This window comes from Parus major, chromosome 18 (genome assembly GCF_001522545.3).
Source record: "Parus major isolate Abel chromosome 18, Parus_major1.1, whole genome shotgun sequence".
NCBI classification, from domain to species: Eukaryota; Metazoa; Chordata; class Aves; order Passeriformes; family Paridae; genus Parus; species Parus major.
Genome location: NC_031786.1, coordinates 6,417,922 through 6,438,348, shown reverse-complemented (window position 1 = coordinate 6,438,348; position 20,427 = coordinate 6,417,922). Strand labels below are relative to the sequence as shown.

The following is a 20,427-nucleotide window of genomic DNA, read 5'->3' as shown; positions in this document are numbered from 1 at the left end:
TTTATATCAAAAGGGAATGAACAACATTTGAGCCTGCAAGTGGGTGAATTTGGTATTGGTTTTTAAGCATAGTTAATTTGATCTTATCTGAAAATGTTTTAAACCGCTGATGGCATCTGGATGGAGGCAGTGCCATGTGTCAGCAATGCTGGGAGTCTTAACTACTGCATTTTAACAACCCTGGGAAATTATGCAAAAGTTTTTATAGCATAATGTTGGCTTAGCTGTAGTGCAGAACTCTCTAGTCATACAGGTCATACAAAAAGCAAACTGCAGGCAGCTGAGCAGTGAGAAAAAGAATGTTCCTTTTACTCAGACTATCATCAAATTGTTTTCAAGAGGTTTTGGAAAGAAAGCAGCTGAATATGGCTTTAAATCCTGTCCTGGGATCCAAGACTTAAATCTTCCAACTGCACAGCTGGTATTAAATGCAGTGTTTCTCCTTACTTGCATTTTGCAAATCTTATAGATCACTTTATAACTACATTTGCTGGTGCAAATGAAGCTGAAAGGAAAATGTTGCACCTCTCAGTGACCAGACTCACCTGGGGATTAACCTGAAGGGTTAATCTGAATTGCCACCCCAATTAACAGAGCAAAGACTGGACAGAACTAGACAGGACAAAGAAGAGCTACAGGAGGGCTCTGGGCAGGGAGGTTACTGTGGAGGTACAGCAACACATGGCTCTTGAAGGGGGCAGGACAAGATTTTGCTGTTGATGAAACACACCATGGATCTGATCCAGGGTATTTCAGGTCTTTGTGTTTGTTCTCAGCTTCTCCTGGGGATATTGCTGAAATCTCACTTTGCAGTATTGTAATTTCTGTGGAGGAACTTGGCCAAGTGAAGTGAAGCCGAAGGAATTGCCAAAGTGCCGATTGAGGGGAGGCTGGAAGCGATGAGAACCTCTGCTGTACAATCAGTGCAGCTCGCTCTGGCTGTGCAGCATCAGCAGGAATCCCTGCATTTGGTTCTGCAGTGCTGACAGGATGAGGTTTACCTGCATTACAGAGCTTGTTGGAGTCAAGATTTATCAGGCTTAGCCATTCAGAAGAAAAGTTGTGGGAATGTAGTTGTCACTTTGCCTAATTCTCCATAAGTGATTTTTGACATGCTGTGATGTCTGTTAATTTTTTCAGACATTCTGTAGCAAAGATAGGTGCACAACACTTCTGCTTTTTACCTATGTTCTTAAGGAGACGGTAGTCCTGCAAAGTAACATTGTTTCATCTTTGGGGTTTTCATTTCATTCAAGTTCTTACACTCTGGCTAATGTGGCAGTAAAGCTATAAAACTGCCAGGAAGCTCAAAACAGAAAACTTAGGTAGTTTGGCACTGTCACTTTGGAAGTGTTATTTCTTTTAAAAGAATAGTACATTTCTACTTTGTAGTGATTCAGTAAAATTTAGGGGGAAAACAGGTAAACTGTTGAGGCTTCGGAAGGGATTCTATTAAGCTCTTTCAGGCTTTCCTTCTTACTTTACAGAGAAAGGTGAAGTTGTTTTTTGTTTGTATTTAAGATGAGACTTTGTCGCATGAGTAGCTGAGAATTATTTGAGAACTAAACAGAACTAAGGCACTTCATAAACAATAAATACGGTGAAATATCTAAAATCATAATATAAAGCTTGCTTTAAGCAGCATTTGGCAGAGAGAAAATTCAGGACTTCCTTGTCTTTCTGACAGTAGTGCCAAAAGCCCAGGGAATTAAATACTACCTTTGAATTCTGAAGGAGTTTCACTTAATAGTTTCTCTTGGTTGATTTTTGTGGGCAGCAGAGTGCAGTGAGGGGCAGGTAGTCTGACACCACCTCACCTCAGGTACCAAGAAGCAGCACAGGTGCTAAATCACCCAGAATGTACAAAATGCCATGAAATTTTTGATCACTGGAAATCGGATGGTTGAGGGAGGAAGCTTTTCATTGTCATCTCAGGGGATAAAAAGTACACAAGAGTTTCAAGCAAGTAAAGTGTGTTTGGTAACCAAGTAATCAGTCCTTCTTCAGCTCTAGAGGTAGTGTCTCCTTAGAGAGAAAGATCTGGTGACTTTTTGACGTCACAAGATCTCCAGCTTCTCTTAAGAATGACTGTTTCTGGAAGGATTCTGCAACTCCTGCCTTGTTGCTGCAGCAAAACCTTCACTGCAGGCAGTGGGCTGTGTGAGTGGAGCTCTTGTTATGAAATGCTCTCCTCGAAGGTCAGTCATCTTTGTGGGTGTGGGTGTGATAAGTGCTGCTGTCCTGTGTGATCTGTTCCTCAGAGCTGAAAGCTCTGCTTTTTTGTTGTGAAGATGCTTCTGCTTTTCTCATGCCATGTGACCTACCAGTCATCCCTTCTTTGCCTTTAATCTTGGATTAGTGTGGAAGTGCAAATGTAAATGGGGGCAAGGGTCCCATGACCAGGCTGTTGGTCAGTGCTGATGATCCAGTGGCCTGAGGTAGGTTCAGCCTTGATATCCTGGTCAGCTTGTGGCTGGTGGGAATTTTGGATGTGGTTTGCATGAGGCAGCTACTTCATGTGACTCCTCCTATGAAAGCTGCTGGATTGTCCTGTCTGTGGGAGAAAGCAAGAAAAGAGGTTCCTGAAACAAGTGTCATCAGCATCTTTTCTGGAACAGAGTCCATGCCTAGCTCAGCACTCCTCTGCAGTGGAGCAGAGAGACCTTGAGGGAGCTTTTCTCACTGGGTCTGTGTGTAACTGCAGTCCTGGCACCTGCCTCATCTTTCTGACAGATGATACTTGTCTTGGACTATAGGACTCTGGTAGGGCTCAGAGACTGTACTCTGGGCTGCAGGAGCAAACAGCTACTGCATGAAGATACTGATTCTCTCTACTGAAGTAGATGTGTCTTACCACCTGATCTGAAAGAGACAAGAAATTGATTTAGATACAAAATGCACTTTACACATGTGCAGGATGGGGCAGTGCACAGACGAGGTCTTGTTTCCAGAGTGGTGTTTCGGGCTCTTCCATGAATGGATTAAAATTTGTAACTTTTCCTGTTGTTTTCTTTTCCTCCCCACACAGGTGGTTTTTTGGAAAGATTCCCCGAGCGAAGGCTGAAGAAATGCTGGGCAAACAGAGACACGATGGTGCCTTCCTCATCAGAGAGAGTGAGAGTGCTCCCGGGGACTTCTCCCTCTCAGTCAAGTAAGTCGTGCCCAGGAGCAATTGTGTGTTAATCAGCCATCGGCTGCTCCTTTGGACTGCTGAGTCAAGGGCAGGTGATTGTCAATGCTGAGGAGCAGGAATAATCTCACAGATGCCCTATAGCATTCCTGTTCTTCTAGTGATATTTTTTCCCTCTCTAACAGAGCAAACATTTTTGCTTCGGTTTGCAGTGAGCCCACAGGACTGACCTGGTGGCACGTGGCTCACACAGGCCCAGGCACTGTCTGGTGGCTTCTCTGTGGATCCCACTCCTCCATCTTACAGCCACAAAGCACCCATTGTGGACAACCTCCCATCTTCCTTCATTCCTCCTCTGCAGTGCAAGTTATTACTTTGTCTTTCTGTGTAGTACATTTGCAAGTATGTTTTTCTCTGCTTAGCACATGCTTCGGTGATATTCCCACTGACTAGCACTGGGACACGATGCTGTGAAACATGGAGGTCCTTTTGAACTCTTTCAAGTATATTCCACATGGGTTAGGAAGAAATTCTTCTCTCTGATGGTGGGGAGGCCCTGGCACAGGTTGCCCAAAGCAGCTGTGCCTGCCCTATCCCTGGAAATATTAAATGCCAGATTGGACAGGGCTTGGAGCAACCTGGTCTATTGGAAGGTATCCCTATCCATAGGAAGAGAATTGGAATGAGGTGATCCTTAGGTGATTTCCAGCACAAGCAATTCTGTGATTCTCTGATCTAAAGTCACTCAAATACAGGTTTTAGAAACTTGAAAAGGTATGTGAAGTAATTTAATGTAGGATGGGGGTGGAAGTGAATCTGTCCTCAGTTGATTTTGGCTTTTTTGTTTTTTAATTACTTTCTCTAATCTTCCCCTTTTCTACCATAAATAAACAAGATTTTCTTTAGAATCCTTACAACATTTTTTATTATTCATGCACATTTCCAGCTGGCTGTGTTTTCTGTGGCTGTCAGTGATCTGTCTCAACATGACTTGTTTCTTTTTTTCTGGTCATCTTTGGTTTGTAACCAAATTTTTGTCCTTCTGTACAGCAGCACTGGGTCATTCCAGGAAACTGATTAAAGCCACTGATTTTAGAGATGTTTATATTTCTGTCTTGGATAGAATCATCTGGGCTGGAATATTAGATATGAATGGAAGCTTCAATTGCAGAAAGTGCATTCCTTTAAGAAACAGGAAGTTACAATGGCATAGCTGAGCCTGCCTGTTCAGCCTGGTGTTGCCATCTGGTGGTAATGTCTTGGGTGGTTTTTCCTGTGTGTATAGTTTAGGAAAGTCCTTTACCTAAACAGTAATCTGTAGGATTTGAAATGGTGAGAAGCTCAGAGGTTGAGGAAGGCAGAGCAGAGGCAACACCCCAGAGTTTTTTCAAGGCAGTGTCTGCTTTCCTCAATGATGTATAGGAGCCATGCATGCCAGGGGGGATCAGCTGTTTTCCATTCTCAGTGTTTCAGGCTGAAGTAAAAATAGCAATGTGCTGTAAATCTGGAAAATCCCAGTGGACCTCTCCAGAGTTCCTCTTTATGCAGAGTAAAACCATTGCAAATGTAGCTTCAATTGAATGCCATCATTTTTCAGAAAAAATTGTTAACATGGAATTGAAGTGGCTGCTTTATGTGTGCAGCATCATCATTGAACATTTTGGGGTTTGAGGGGATTTTTTTACTGTTACATTTTGTTTTGGGCTTTTTTTAAAGACCACAAAGTCTTTGTTTCATAAGAGAGTCCTTTGCACAAGTCCATGCTGGTTGCCAAAAGAGCCAATTCTACCCTCCCTGTGGCAGTGTTTTCCCAGGAATTTGCCTGTAATGGGACTGATGCTTATGCATTGCATTGTTGCACATATCCAGTGGTGCTGTGGGAGGGAGGGACTGGGGCTGTGAGAGCCAGAGAACCATGGCAAGAGTAGCACAGACTGAGAATGGCTCAAGTCAGCTGTGAAACTGCTGTGTGTGAAGAGCTAAACCAGAGTGTTTGTGCTGTTTGACTGGCAGCCCTGTTTGGGGATGTCAAGTGGAAAGCACCAGGGTGCAGCTATTTACTATGACCTTGCAAAGTCCCCAGAATTTGTCCTTGGGATTCTGCACCACCTTCAGTGACACAGGTGACAGCATATGTAACATATATCAAGAACTACATGTGATGCCAGCTGTGGGACTGTATCTATGTTATCAATGTCATTGACAGTTTTCACTGTACACTGAAGACCTTTTTGTTCCAAACTTTGTGTTGATGATCCCAAAAGGAGTTCTCTGTGGTTAATAATGTGTTAATAATGTTCTTCATTCTTTCCACACAGGTTTGGAAATGATGTGCAGCACTTCAAGGTGCTTAGAGATGGGGCTGGCAAGTATTTCCTTTGGGTGGTGAAGTTCAATTCTTTGAACGAGCTGGTAGATTATCACAGATCCACATCTGTCTCAAGGAACCAGCAAATATTTCTCCGGGACATTGAGCAGGTGCCACAGGTAAGAGAAGAGTCCCTGTAGAGTGCCCTGGTCATGTTATTACAACCACAGTCTGAAGTGGGATTGCATTTTAGAGTAAGAAGGAAGCTTACTGATTTTTTTTTTACCTGTGGAAGTGTATCCTTAGATCCTGCAGTCAGCATTTTACTGGTAAATAAGCTGCATTCTTGTGCAAAGCCTACCTGCATTCCTGGTCTCCCTGGAGTTGAGGCAAAATTATTGTTGCTGCTTGAATGTTTGACTTGTTGTAATGTTTATGGATTCTGTTGCAGGAAGATCATCTGATTCCTGTGAATTAAAAATGGATTTGCTCCTGTTATAGAGCACAGTAAGAAAGGATAGGGAAGGGCTGGATTAATGGCTGGACTTGGTGATCTTTAGAAGGTTTTCTTCAACCTAAACAATTCTGTGATTCTGTTCTGATTTATCCCTGGTCGTAGCCAGAAGTGCAGCCCTCAGTGAGACTGTGATTCTGGGCTTTCCTGAAGAGGTGTTTACAGCATTTGGAGCATCTCTGGTTTGGATCTAGCCAGTGTGAAGAGAATCCAAAAACTGTCATGAAGTGCCAGCAGAGCATCTTGTGTATATCCAACTCCTTATTTTGTTCCATTTCCCAAGTCAATCAGAGCGTCATATTTCATGTAACTGCATGTTTTATCAGTTCTGGGTAAATCCTTTTGCTTTCTTGTACACCACTGTGGTTCTAGCCTGAAGACAAGGGGTGTGGAGTTTGTGCAGCTGTCCAGGTGCCACAGGCAACTTTGTCACAGTTTGTCTGAATTTAACGCTTGGCTCTGCACTGCCAGGTCAGGGATAAACAGAGGGTGAGAAAACAGCTGCCTGAAAAGGACAAGCATGAAGAGACGTCCTGCCCTCATGATTTTAAGACTGCAGATGTATTTTAAATGAACTGTTAGCTTTTCCATCAGAAAGGAAGACTTGCTACCAGGCAAAATGTTCTGTGACAGAAGAGTTAAGGAAAGTATGTAAAATGTCAGCATCCAGTTTTTAAGGGTAACTTTGTGTAGATCAATAATATTTCTGCTGTCAAGTATAAAAACAGGACAAGTAAACAGCAATATTATTGTATTACAATCACAGATTTACAATAGGCCACAAAGCATGAAAAATACTTGAAAAGCATCAGAATCATCTGCTCTATTTCAGCTCTTCCACAGAAACTTGGCATTTCTCTGAGGTGTTCTATAGCCTGTCCTTTGCTGTTTTAGCACCTTGTTGGAGCCTGCTGGGAGCTGGCTTGCAGGGAAAGGGAACAGCCCAAATGTTTATTGTTAATCTGTGGTGTAAGACAGCTCCTGCCCATGGGAGCAGGTGTCTGGAGTGCTGTGGGTGATTCTCATTGTCTCTATGTTTCTCCTTCCCCTTTCAGCAACCAACATATGTTCAGGCCCTGTTTGATTTTGATCCCCAAGAGGAAGGAGAGCTGGGCTTCCATCGCGGAGACTTTATCCAAGTCCTTGACAATTCTGACCCCAACTGGTGGAAGGGAGCGTGCCGCGGACAGACGGGCATGTTCCCACGCAACTACGTGACCCCAGTGAATCGGAACATCTAGAGATAAATATTAGAGATTATTTAAGGAAACCAGAGAAACAGTAAATACACATACAGAGCCTAACTGCAGCCAGTGACCTAAAAATCACACGGCGGTAAAACCGGAGTCACCTTTCACCGTGAGGTGGTCCTCCTTCCCTCAGTATGGAACTTCAGGGGCGGGGGGGAAGAGTTCAACTTACACACCAAAACTTAACTTAAAGGAAAAAAAAAAAAGAAAAATAAAAAAGGAGAGAGAGAGAAAAAAAAATGAAAATAACAAATTTCCTCAGCTGCTCTTGGGTTATCCCCTTTTATTCACTCTTGTTGCGAATGAGTGTTTTAAGGTCACTTAAGGTCTCACCACCACAACTCTTCTTGTTTTCCCCTCCTCCTCTGTCCATCAGTGCATGAAGTTTTAATGCCATATAAAGTCCTAGCCATGCAGTTAAAGGAAAAGGGAGAAACTCTGCTGGTATTTTCTCTCTCTGCAAACGGTCTTCATTTGACTTGAAGGGACATGAGAGAAGAACCAAATCCACAGTCCTGCCTTTAAAAAAAACAAAAATCATCAGTTTCTGCTTTTGCCTTCAACATTCAGCATTTCTTGCCTGGGAAAGATGAGGTGTTAATCTAATTTTTATTGTCTCTTCTCCTTTGGCACTTTCTTCTGAAGCTCAGCAGCTTCCAAACAGAGGAAGGGAGAAGAGTTGTGTGGCTTTTTGTTCTATTTTTTACTTTGGAGTCACAGAGCTGCTTTGAGAAACTCCAACGTACAACTGAAGTCTATTAATGCTGTGCTGACAGCTTATTTGTTTTTTCTTAAAGGTGTACGGTTGAGCACATTCTGTAATTTTTTCCATAGTGCCTTCCCCTTATTTTCGTTTTTTATTATTTTTTAAGTTAAAAGGACAGTCCAGAGCTTTTCAGAGGGGTTTTTTTCTGCCTATGTGTAAATAAATACTTTGGGGGAAGGGGGCAAAGGAGGGTGGTTTTATCAATGGACACTTGAGAAAAATCTACAGAGATGGAGCTTTAATCTTCAGATTTGTCTTACCGTTCAACTTCCCTTATTTCAAGGAAAATAAAATCAAGGCATTCAGGTGGCAACTTAGGCTGCTCAGAGTTGGAGAGCTGCAACCAGGAGCCTCAAAAGAAGTAAGAGAAAGGGGAAAGTTATGATGAGGGAAAACAAGGAAAAGTATTTTGGGGAGGGAGGGTTAAGGGGGGAATTTGAAAAACAATAGCCCTCAGATGTCCTACAAAATGTACATTCCTTTGGTGGAAAACTTCATAATGCAGAGAAACCTCAAGAAATAGTGCTTGAAAAAAACTTTACGCTCTTAGTGAATGTTTCTACGTGATGCATGTGATCAGCCTGTCTCCTCGGCCTGGATAGGCAGTATTTGCAGTCGTGTTGCTCTTGAGAAGTGGAGTTGGCTTCCCTGTTCTCCAGTCTCTCCTCCCTCCTCAGGTCAGTGTTCCTGTTGAAGTAGCTCCCCACCCGCTCCCGTTCACAGCAGGCTGTGTGTGACTGTTCTCCCCACCCTGCACCCCCGGGGGGTTTCTGGTGGCCCTTTGCTCCTCACCAGAGCAGTGTGACATTAAATTGGACAGAAGGAAAGCAATCAGCCCACAGCGCTCTCTGTGCCAATCTTCAGTTGTGTTTTTTCCTTTGGTGGCCCTTTGGCTGGATCCCTTCACCCCACCAACACATCCCAACCTGCAGGAGAGATCTCCAGCCCTGCCTCAGCATGGGCAATCTTTTGTTGGAGGGTGCCTTTTTTTGTAGTGTTACAAAAGTTTTACTCCTGAGATGGACTCTGCCTTACATTTTGATTTTCCAGCAAATGAAAGAGAGAGCTACCCTGTAGAGTATTAATTTTCCCCCTCTCCTTGCTAGCTGTCACTCACTTTCTTCCCACTTTGTAAAGTGATTGGAAAAGGAATCTATGGCATTCTACACCTGGACCATTTGATTGTTTCCTTATTTTGGAATTGGTGTATATCATGCAGCCTTGCAGACATATGTCTTGTGTGTGTATATATATTAAAAAAATTTTCCGTGTTTAATTAAAAAAAAAGGCCTATGTACTTAATCCTTTAACTCTGCAGCAGCATTTGGTAGATAGTAATTAACTGTGAATAATAAATATACATTGAATTCTTCACTTGAGCATCTGTCTGTTATTTCAGTTAACTGACCAAACTATGACTAAGCTTGTAGTTCAAACACTTCTGGAGGCTTTTGCTAAAAGGGGGAGGTGGGTGTTGGGCTGGTGTTAAGCACAGCTACCAGGCTCAGGCTGCTGTGGCTTTGGCTCTGTTCCATCAGGGCCCTGCAGATTGTTTTCCCTTCGGTTACCTAAAGAAGGATGGCTCTGTGGAGCTAACGGGGTGTGTGGACAGCTCTGCAGCTTCTCCCCAGCCTTTGCTAATGGTCAGAAAGTACCTGTGAGCAGGAATTTTAACAATACAATTTTAACATACAATAGGAAAATGCCTACATGGGAGTTTGGACTGTTTTTTTAAACAATTGCTCTTAGTTATTATGCTTTAAATACTGATGATGTCAAGGTGGAAATGCCTGGAAATTCCTGTGATTAGTTCTTTATTTTTCTTTCTTTGTGCCAGAAGTCAGTATGGAAAATTCACAGTGTGGCTTGAAGCACTTGGCTTTTTTTGTAATGCTGTAGCAGAACATGTTGCACGAAGTGTGTTTTACTGTACCTTAGGTTGTTTAGAAAGTCTTGCTTCCCCTATGCTTTGCTGAGACGAGAGGAGGTTTGTTGGTCTGTGGTTGTGTGAGATGGAGGTGGCCGTGGGAGCAGTGCATGCTGACCTTCCTCTCACAGCCCCGGCTCATGGGACCAGAGAAGGGCAACAGAGCTGGGGAAGAGGCCGGATCACAAGTGTGTTGAGGAGTGGCTGAGAGAGCTGGGGTTGTTTAACTCGGAGAAGGGAAAGTCCAGGGATGACCTTTTTGTTCTCTACAGCTCCCTGATAAGAGGGTGCAGTTAGGTGGAAGTCAGGCTCTTCTCTCAGGTAACAAGTGACAGGGCATGAGCTGCACCAGGGGAGCTTTAGGTTGGACATTAGGAAAAATTTTTTTATTGAAAGAGTAATTAGACATTGGAATGGGCTGCCCAGGGAGTTGTCACTGTCCCTGGGGGCGTCTGACGAAAGACTGGATGTGGCACTCAGTGCCATGGTCTGGCTGACAAGGAGATGTTGTTTCACGGGTTGGACCCCGTGCTCTCAGGTGTCATGGTCTGGCTGACAAGGAGATGTTGTTTCACGGGTTGGACCCCGTGCTCTCAGGTGTTGTCCAGCCCCGCTGATCCCGTGGTTCTGTGAACGCCCCATCCCGCGCGTGTTGCGGCCGTGGTGGCCGTTCCCGGGACTACATCTCCCGGCGGCCCCCGCGGTGCGCAGGCGCAGTGCGGAGCCGGCGGCAGCGGGTGAGGCGGCGCGCGGGAGTCGGCCCAAGGCCGGACCGCCCCGCTCCCACCGGGCTCGGCTCGGAGCCCCCGCCGGTGGCCGCCACGGGCGGGGCCGGGAGCTGCGGGCCAGAGGGAGTTGTGCAGAGGGGCATCTGTGTGTCCCGTGGGGTGAGGAGGGGGCTGTGGGCCTTCCCGTGAGGGGACTGTGGGGTGGGGGCTGAGTGTGGGTGGGGCTCAGTTCCCCTGTGTGCCCCTGGCCAGGCTGGGGACAGCCGGCAGGCATGGTGGGTTACGACCCCGAAGCCAAGTGCGTGTCCACGGCGGAAGCGGCTGTAGCGGGATCAGCGTCTGGCTTGGTCACTCGGGTCCTTGTCAGCCCCTTGGATGTCCTCAAGATCCGCTTTCAGGTACCTCGCTCGCGGCGTGCCCGGGGGCGGGGATGAGGAGCCTGTCAAGGAGCAGAACTGATCCGGTCCTGGGTGAGCGGTTCACCTGTGCAGGCAGAGAGCGCTCAGTCCACTCGTTAGCCCTCACCTTCGCTGTGTACAGCCTATGCAAGGAGCTAGGGCTATCTTGTGTCCACCACTTCTATTTATACAACCTAACTTGTGTGGGAATGGAATCTTGTGTTTCGCAGAGTTTGTTCTTCTTGTGAATGACTTCCACTCTCTGACTGAATTTCACCCATCATCCCTCCTGCTTATCTTTGTGTTCATGCACGTTTTTATTATTTTAGAGCCCTTCATAAATAACATCCCAGTCAGGTCTGAATGTGGGAAGGCAGTGTCATCCCTTAGCATTGGCTGGCTGACAGGGTTGTGAATTCCTGAACCAGACACTTGAACCAGTGCTGAAGTGTGAAATTGAAAATATTTTCTCCCATTTCCTTCAGCTCCAGATCGAGCAGCTCTCCTCCAGAAACCCCACGGCCAAGTACCACGGCATTGTGCAAGCTGTGCAGCGCATCTTCCAGGAGGAGGGCTTGACAGCCTTCTGGAAGGGCCATGTTCCTGCTCAGTTCCTTTCAGTTGGTTTTGGAGCTGTTCAGGTGAGGGGACCAGGCATCACCTGGGCGCACTGTGAGTACACAGGACACGGCTCTGCTCCCTCAGACCGTCTGTGTTCGGGAGCGGGAAGGTTGTGTAGCTGTATAAAGCTGGTATATAATTCCTGAGTTAATATTCCTGAGCTTGCTGAATAGCCTGGAGCACAGCAAGAGCAAACTAAGCTCTAGCTGGTGTCATAGATAAGCTGTCTCTACTCCCAACACTTGGCTTAGCTGTTCATGCTCCAAGCCTGGGCAGATTTTTGCTTCTAGTCATGTTGTCACCCTAGGGACTGGTTAGGAAAAAATCAGTGAAGCTGATGAAGGTGTTTTACACAGTATTGTTAGGCTTAATTTGTAAATATTAAAAGCTTTAGGAGCAGTGGCTGAAAGGGTAAAGGACAGCATATCTGTGACATTGCAAACGTTCTTTTGGATCCACAGAATATTAAAATGAGTTTTTCACTTTTTCTAAATGCAAGAATTAGCAGAAGTATCAGACACCAGAGTATCTCGGGCATTCCCCTGGCAGCTTAGTGGTTTTTATACATTGCAAGTTGGGGAGGGCTTTTGAAGGACATAGAAGATGGTAACAAGCTGGGAGGGGTGGAGCTGTTGGTGAAATGAGAGAGGAGTGGGAGCCCTGTGTGAGTCATAAGGAGCGGCTTCCTGACCCGTGCGCTTTTGTTTCTGCAAGTTCATGGCATTTGAGAGCCTGACAGAACTGGTGCACAACGTCACCTCCTTCAACACCCGTGACTCCTTCGTGCACCTGGTGTGCGGGGGCCTGGCTGCCTGCACGGCCACGGTGGCAGTGCAGCCTGTGGACACGCTGCGCACCCGCTTTGCTGCCCAGGGTGAGCCAAAGGTGAGCTTAGATTCCATCTTGTCATCCATAGCAGTACCAATATTTCACAGGTCTGAAGAGGTTTGAAAGCACAGTATTGTGGGTTAAAACAAAGGAGCAGGTGCTGTTACAAGCCAGTGTTTGCACTGTTGCCAAGTTATCCTCTGTGCTCTTGACACAGCTTTCCTAATTGTGTTTTGCTGCTTCTGATCCTGACAGGTGATGCAGAAAGGAGAAACTGTCTTTAACAGGATAACTCAATTTTTTCTTTGTCTGTTGGCTTTTTATAGAACCCTCTCCCCAAGCTGTTGAACATTGCATTTTTGAAACTTTTCACATGCAAAAACTCATGTTTAGATAATGATGGGGATGATACATGAAACCAGTCACTTTTCACCTGTGTTTTATGTTCTTATTTACACAAGAATTGGTCTCTGTGCTAACTAGGTCTGTAATAATGAGATAGATTTGTATCAGAGCCATTTCTGTATTTAGCCTGCAGTAGAATTACAGTATGTATTATATGAATTGTGTTGCAGGAGATAAGAACTCTTAAAAGAAAAATAATCATGTTTGTGATGCAGGTGGTCTCAGGACTCAGCTCCATGCTTTGTTTCTTTTAAGTCACAAGGGCTTAACAGAAAACATTGTGAGGGTGTGGAAAATCACCTTGCTTATTACTTTGTGCTGAAGACAGTCAGTTGTATTTTAGGCAGTGGGAAATTCCTATACCCATTACTGGAAAATTACCTGAGCTTTGGTTTGCTGTTTCTAAGTTCACTGAAAAGTCACTCAGCCTCTTCCTTGTTGTCCAGATCTACTCCAACCTTCGCCATGCAGTGGTGACCATGTACCAGACAGAAGGGCCTCGGACTTTCTACAGAGGTTTGACCCCCACACTTGTTGCTATCTTCCCATATGCTGGTTTCCAGTTCTTCTTCTACAACATCCTGCAGCAGTTTTCCAAATGGGTGATTCCAGCAGAAGCAAAGAATGGAGGTAGGAACCTGGGACAGTGATGGCTGCAGTCAGGAGAGAAAGTGGATGAATGTTGGTTTGGGTAGCTGATGTAAGCTCTGTTAGTCCTTTCACATTTTTTGATGCAACATCTGAAAAGTATTTTGATTCCTCACCTCTCATTTTTACCCTTGCACAGAAATGTCAGATCAAGTACAGTGGAGTTCACAAACAGCTTCCATTGTGGAATAAGCGTGATGGAAGTGGGTGGATAGGAAAGTGAAGCATCACAGACCAGGGTGCTCTTTCTTTAACAGTTACTGATACTGTGGGAAGATAGTGCTGCCATACTCCTTCTGTTTCATTAGTGCTGTGGGGACTACTTAGATTTCCTAAGAAAAAGGAAATGCCTGCAGATTCCAGCACAGCTGTTAGGGAAGAGGGTTCATTTACTCTAATTTAAGGCTCTTGATGTTTTTGTGTTGATCTCTAGCTCCATTGCAAGAGAACATCATCCTGATGCAGCCTGCCACCTTGGCAGTTCTAGATACCTGTGCCTCCTTGAGCGAGAGGAATGCAGCAGCAGTGTGACTTTGTCACTCAATGGAATTTCTTCAGCAGAGGGACTAGACTTTTCAATATCATGCCTGCATATTTAATTTTAGGTGGCAGAGGCTGATGGTGGTTTTGTGCTGGGAGCTCATGTTTGTCAGGAAAAGGTCTTAATACAGAACTAATTTCCCACAAGCCTGAAATAACCAGGCAGTGTCAGCTTGTGACATTCCAGTCCAGAATGCATCAGGGTACAAGATTTCCAGTGACTAGGCTTTTACTTGGAGGGGGCATGAAAACTTCCATCCTCTGGCAGCAAGTTGTCTGGTGACAGGGGATTGGGGTTTTTTGAGCAGAGCAAAACCATAAGTCAGTGTAATGGCCCAAGAGGGGCTCGCCCTCTGATTCCAACAGACATTGCAAGCCTGAAAAAATACAGCTTGAGATTCTTTGGCTGAAACTATTGCAGAAGAGGTGATTGTAACTTCAAAGGACTTTTTTGACCTTACTTCTTGTGAAAAATTATTTTTAACTTACTTCTTATGGTCTTTAATCAGAATTCCCTGATGATACTCTTTTTTTTCCCTCCCTGCTATTCTTTTTCCTTTCTGCTTCTCAGCCAATGTTAAAAACCTTGTCTGTGGCAGCTGTGCTGGAGTCATCAGCAAAAGCCTCACGTACCCTTTGGATGTGGTCAAAAAGCGACTCCAAGTGCGTGGCTTTGAGCACGCTCGGGCAGCCTTTGGGCAGGTGAGAAATGCTGGAAGTGCTGGATTTTCCTGAGCATGGAGCTAGTCCAGTGCACTGGAATGCAGTGACAATCCACCAGTGGTACCTGTTGAGTTCATATCTGGGTTGGGAGTTCCCAGTGAGCACTGGTGTAATTTAATAATGTGAATTTATACATGAACATACTGGGTTTATTTTATGATAGGTCCCAGCAGGGACCTGTCCAGCATACCTGTGCTCTGGCTTGTTATCCTTCTCCATCAACTGTGTCTTGGAGCTAGGGACAAGTCAGGCAAGCAGAGGGGTTTTAATTTACTTTACTTTTCTAGCTGCAGCTTGTTTTTTCTGATTCAGAACCAAATTACTAGCAGAGGATGACACTGGCTCTGTGCTGGAGTCACTTGGCTGTCAGGCTTCTCTTCTGCAATTAATATTTTGACATGAGAAATAGGCACCAAGTGTTCAACATGTATTTTATGTATGAGAATAGCCTGGAATTCAAAACAAATTAAATACTCTGGTGTTCTTTAACACCCTTGTTACCACCTTGAAATGTGCTTGAAGACAAATACAGATCTTTCAAGGAACTTTCTCTTTTTTTCCATGAAATGTGGAAATTTTCTCTTTTCCTTAAAATTACTTAGATCTGAGAAGGAAACCAGTCCTGAGAAGGAATCAGAAGAAACTCTGGAATAGAATTTTGATGTCTCAGCCCACTGCATTGGATGATTTTCCTCTTGCAGTGAGATACAGAATTTGTTCTTAGCATTGATGTGTCACAAAATGTTAAAACTGTACAGTGTAACATGACAACATGCAGACAGCTAATTTGGAAACTTCTAAGTGCTGTAGCTATATTTTCTTCCTGTGAGAATACTCAATTTTTTTTCCTTCTTAGACAGTGAAGGAGATAGAAAACAGCAGCTGCACAATATAAAATAATGACTTCACAAACCTGTGCCATAAATTTAAAGTCATGCTCTTGTTGCATACAGAAGTTTTACAGCCATTCAGTGAATGATGTGCATAAATCATTGCTGATGCTAAATGTCTGCATTTCCTCTATCCTGCTCTCTCTAAAGTCTCTGAAACTTTCAGTTAGTTTTAATATTATCCAAGCTGTATGTCAAGATAATGTTTCTATGGTATAGTTTGGGGATCTTTGTGGTTTTTTCCAGCTGTCCTGAAGTTTTCTTGTTTGACCTTGTTGGCATTTCTCTCCCAGGTACGGACGTATGGGGGTTTCCTGGACTGCATGAGGCAGATCATGCGAGAGGAGGGCCCAGGTGGGTTCTTCAAGGGCCTCTCTCCCAGCTTGCTGAAGGCTGCCTGCTCCACTGGCCTCATCTTCTTTTGGTACGAACTGTTCTGCGGCCTCCTGTGCGCCATGAAGAGCCCCGAGAGCACAAAGAGGCAGGAAGGATGAAAGGGACGTGTGTGGCTGCCTGCTGTTATCCTCAGGAGGGGAGACTGCTCTGTCACGAGCGTGTTGGAAATGTCAGAGCTCCCAGAGCTCCCCTAGCCTGTGGGGAATCACCTCCTGGGACCAAGCAGAAGGAGAAGGCAACTGCAGTTCTGCTGAAGACACTGAACTGCTTGGCAGGGAGCCGTTCAACAGAGCACTTTTCTTCTGTCTTCTCTGATATCAGTGCACATTTAGTGGGGAGAGGGGGAACCAACAGACCACTCCCTAGCAATGCCTGTGCTCTGGAATGGCACCCAATAAATAAAGCAGGTGAATCCCTGAAGCTTGCCCTGGATCCCAGAGGAGGGATTCTGGCCCAGCCTAGTGCTGCTTAACCAACTAAATACCACTTCCTAGCACTGCATCTGCACAGCTTTATTCCCTTGCTCTGTGCCTGCTGTTTGCACCAGATCCTTGTCTCAGTGTTGCACAGGTTGCTCTGGTGTGAAGTCAGGTAAAGCCGTGTTAGGGTACAAACCCTCAGTTTTCCTTTCCTTTGCTGCCAGCTGCTGCTGCTTGGTCACAACTTGCTGGCTGAGCATTTTTTGTCATCTTCAACACAGCATCTTCTCTGATCATGCTGGACTAGACTTCCTTTAACTCCAGTGACCTTGATTGTACACTGAATTCCCATTTCTCTTCCTGGGTGTCTGGCCATACATCTCTTAGAGATTTGCAGTGCCTCACTGACACTTCTACAAGCAAACCTGCATATTAAGAGGGCCAGTCTGTGGGGATTCAATGCACAAAATCCACTTTTTACTTCAGGGTTCTTTGCTTCAAAGCAGTGAATAAACAAATATTGTATGGAGTTAAATAATTATTCTAAGTTGGAATAATGAAGGGAAAGTCCTGTGTAAACTAGTGATTTTTATATCATTATTTATTTAGTTGCACCTTTGAATGTGTCTAACTAGTATATCTGTAGTGGCCTCAAAATATATTTCAGAACCTCAGTCCTGCATTGGTGCTAGCAGATGCAAATGTTTTGACAATATTTGCTGAAGTGAAAGGAATGAACATCAAATGGGAATTGGTTGGCTGAGTGTGGTGTTTCACATGAGTGATTAAATTAGAGGTAGAAAAGCATTTTTCTGGAGTTTCAAAGGTTTTGTGAGTGCTTACAAAAACTGACAAAACCTACCAACAACTCTGATTTACACAACAGTGGAAAAGAGGAGAATTACTTTCTTACTCTTCTTTAATGCTGTTTTTTTTTTCAAGCCTAGCAGGGTGTGGCTGGACTGTGTGGGAGGCAGAGTTCCCAGCCCTGCCGTACAAAAGCACGTTCCTCATCTGCAAGGGGTGGATAAGGCGAGCACTGCAGTTATTTGGAGGATGGTTTGATGGTTTTTAATACAGAGCTTTTGCCAGCTCTTTTGCAGTATTCAGGGTGTTAATCCCAAATGGTCTGGCCAAATTCCAGCATGAGCAATTCCATTCCATTGACGAAACTTCTCCTGGCAATTTTGAGCATATCAGCATTGCTCACTTATCCTGAGCTGTTGTCAGAGGCTGTTTTTAAAAAACAGCTGTTTGACTAGTGGCTGAGGTATCTGGAGAAATTCCTTGCAATCCCAGGCTGAATAACTTTGTGTCTGTTACAGGTTTGGGATCTTGGAGTACAAAGTTACTGCAGGTGACTGAGCTGCATAAAATTAAGTTCATTGAGTAGTGTCAGTGTCAGGCAGGAGGCCAATATGTGAGTCTTAAAGAGGGAGAGAGCTGCATATACTCTAAAAATTACTTTTGTTTAGAGCAGAAAATGTGGAGTTTCTCCAAGTGGCTCAATCCTATTGGCATTTTCCTGTGTTACTTAAGCTCTTCTGAGATTCCTCAAAATCTTCTTAGCAATGTTTAGCCTTTGTTTATTGTTCATCTGTTCTTCTTGGAAAGACATGATAAAGAGTAATGAACTCAGCCTCATGACATCCTTCTGAGGGAGAGAAATGTCTCTTCAAAACAGACACAAACAGGTTGACTTTGTTACTGTCTTGTTGCTGATGAGAGGAATGCTGTCATGGTTAGCAGGGACAGGCCAGAGCAGAAAATGTTCAGTGCTGACCTAGGCTTCCTTAGGAAATGGGGATTCATCCATCCTGTCTAAACATTGCAAGACTCGTCTTCCATTTTTTGTCAAAGAGCTGCTGTTGAACCACACAAAATAGGGGAAAACTGGTTGGGAACTCAGCAGCAGGAAAGAACAGGCAGATCTGTGCTCTGTTAAGATGATGTTCCTTGAGGCTGCTGTGGAGCTTGGGGTGATGCTGGCATGGGCAGCTTTGGCTGCTCCACAGAGAGGGCAGCACTAGAGAGTATGGAGCAGCTTTTCCTCTCTGGGGTCGTTTTTTCCTCTACTCTGCATTAACTGAGCTTGCCTCCACCCAACAAATGGCAAAGCCAGAGTTAAAGTTGTGCCTGTCTGGCCAGGCTGTGGAAGAAGCACTCCCTGGTCAGAGGCCTTTGGGCTGTGAATCACAAATGTGAGGTGTATAAAGGCATCTGGGCTTCCTCTGAGAGGGAGAAAAGATGTGAGAACCTCAACAGTATTAGGAGCTGCATCCAACAATCACTTCTTCATCTCTGATCAGCAGCATCTGTCCCTCATAGATTTCTCATGTGCACTTCGCTGGGGAAAGCACTGTAAGAGGAATGTTGATTTCTCTGTGGGATTGAGGCTGAATGAAGCACTAGAACAGGTCTTATTTCTCATGCTGCTGTGATAAAACACATGCTGTTAGGAGCTAAATCGCTTAGAATTAGAGGAGCAGGAGATGGGAGAGATCTGTAGTCACCTTGTTCTCTTGGTGCTGGGACAGATTTGCTCTTGGAAGCTGCGCACTCCTGTTCAGTGTGAAGTGACTCAATATGGTGAATGCCTCGCTGGGAGACTTGGCCAATTTTGGCCACTGGGATTTCTTTCCAAGCTAATCCTATCACCAGGGATTTGCCTGCAGTTCACCTCACAAGCTGCTCAGCAGTTGCATTTGTTTTCTTCTAGTGCCTTTTACAATGAGAACATCCAAAAGCTCTTTAGCAAGCAGAGCATTGGCAAGGAGTTGTGCCATGGTTGTTTGCAGCTCCAGTGAGCCGGACTCAGACGCACAAGATCTGCGAGGAACATGCTGCTCCTGCAGTGCTGGCTGGCTCACTGGGTTCCTAGGACAGCCCCACTCTCAGGATGCTCATCCAGACCTGCACAGCATCATTTTTGACAAGAAATGAATGTTTTGCAGTTGGGACTGGAATAGATCATATTTAATTTGGATTTAAGTTTCTCTTGTGATGTAGAAACTCTAAGTGTGGCATTTTGCTGTGTTGTCTGAGTGATCTTTTGCAGCTGCTGTTTCCTGAAAGCGTCCGAGCGCAACACACAAAGTGTGCCTACCTTTAACACAAGGTACATTAAATATTTTGTTATGCATTGTCTCGCTGCAGCTGGTTTATTCTTTTCCTCTTTGTGCTGGACCCTGCAAGGAACATTGTGGCCCTCCTGCTGCCTGAAAGGGAGGATAATCAGGGCCCAGAGCGTGGGGCAACAGGAGCCATTTGGACTTCTCTTCCCATTGCAGGCTTGTGGGTGCTCCTCAGCTGGAGACAGAACTGTACCTTCTGTGCTGGGTGTCACTGTTGAGGACTACACCAAAAGGGGTAAGACAAGGGGGATTTTTTTCAGCCAGTCCCACTGGTGTGTCCTAGAGGGGGTTTTAAAACTGTGGTAGCCAGTCCTGAGCCTCACACCCCGGTGGAGGAGTTCAGGCTTTCTTTGTATCCATCCAGGCCATGCAGTGCTACAGAAACTCTTCCCAGACTATTTGTTCTGTGCTCCCTCAGCCCTTCCCTGGTTTCAGCAGCCTGGCTACTCTTCGATGAAGGCTTCATCTTCTACTGGATCTTCCCTTATGAAATTGATGAGATTTGAGAGAAAAACGTGAAGTGTGTTATACCATGCTCAGCTGTTGTTGCAGTACGTTGGTTTAGTGCATCTTCCCTTTCCTTTTTTTATACTATATTTTTTTATATCAGTCGGCTGCAGCCTGCCCTGGCCCGGAGGGAAGGGCGGAATTCAGGCGTAGAGCGCCGGGACAGCCCCGCTGGGGATCGGGGCAGAGGGGCGAGCGCTGCCCGCGACCCATCGTTGGCTGGAGTCGGAAAAGCAGAGGCCGTGTCCGGGAGGGTGTCGGGGGAGGCCGGGAGTTTGCCGAGGAGCAGCCGGCC

General features: G+C 45.1%; 3 protein-coding genes across 4 annotated transcripts in view; all 3 read left to right on the top strand.

The window, feature by feature from the left end:
- GRB2 (growth factor receptor bound protein 2) overlaps nt 1-9,347 on the top strand; it is a 41,966-nt gene extending 32,619 nt beyond the window's left edge. For both annotated transcript variants that reach the window (XM_019008525.2, XM_033518606.1), the window contains exons 3-5: nt 3,029-3,151; nt 5,449-5,617; nt 7,008-9,347. In XM_019008525.2, coding sequence (XP_018864070.1) covers nt 3,029-3,151; nt 5,449-5,617; nt 7,008-7,193 — 478 coding nt within the window. In that variant the 3' untranslated portion in view covers nt 7,194-9,347. The remainder of the gene's footprint in view (nt 1-3,028; nt 3,152-5,448; nt 5,618-7,007) is intronic.
- A 1,291-nt stretch (nt 9,348-10,638) lies between these two features.
- On the top strand, nt 10,639-19,636 carry SLC25A19 (solute carrier family 25 member 19). Its single transcript, XM_015646129.1, has 7 exons — nt 10,639-10,782; nt 10,876-11,021; nt 11,507-11,662; nt 12,357-12,527; nt 13,322-13,505; nt 14,635-14,765; nt 15,970-19,636. The coding sequence occupies exons 2-7, from the start codon at nt 10,896-10,898 to the stop codon at nt 16,168-16,170; spliced, it is 969 nt and encodes a 322-aa protein (XP_015501615.1). The 5' UTR covers nt 10,639-10,782; nt 10,876-10,895; the 3' UTR covers nt 16,171-19,636.
- Nucleotides 19,637-19,749: 113 nt separating this feature from the next.
- MIF4GD (MIF4G domain containing) overlaps nt 19,750-20,427 on the top strand; it is a 5,685-nt gene continuing 5,007 nt past the window's right edge. Inside the window, exon 1 of the mRNA XM_033518765.1 lies at nt 19,750-19,860. The gene's annotated coding sequence lies outside the window, so the exon portion shown is untranslated. The remainder of the gene's footprint in view (nt 19,861-20,427) is intronic.

Coding starts and splice junctions, on each gene's coding strand:
- SLC25A19 (XM_015646129.1), top strand. CDS start 10,896: ATGGTGGGTTACGACCCCGAAGCCAAGTGCGTGTCCACGGCGGAAGCG. Junction 12,528..13,321: donor CTGCCCAGGGTGAGCCAAAG/GTGAGCTTAGAT, acceptor CTTGTTGTCCAG/ATCTACTCCAACCTTCGCCA. Junction 14,766..15,969: donor CTCGGGCAGCCTTTGGGCAG/GTGAGAAATGCT, acceptor TTTCTCTCCCAG/GTACGGACGTATGGGGGTTT.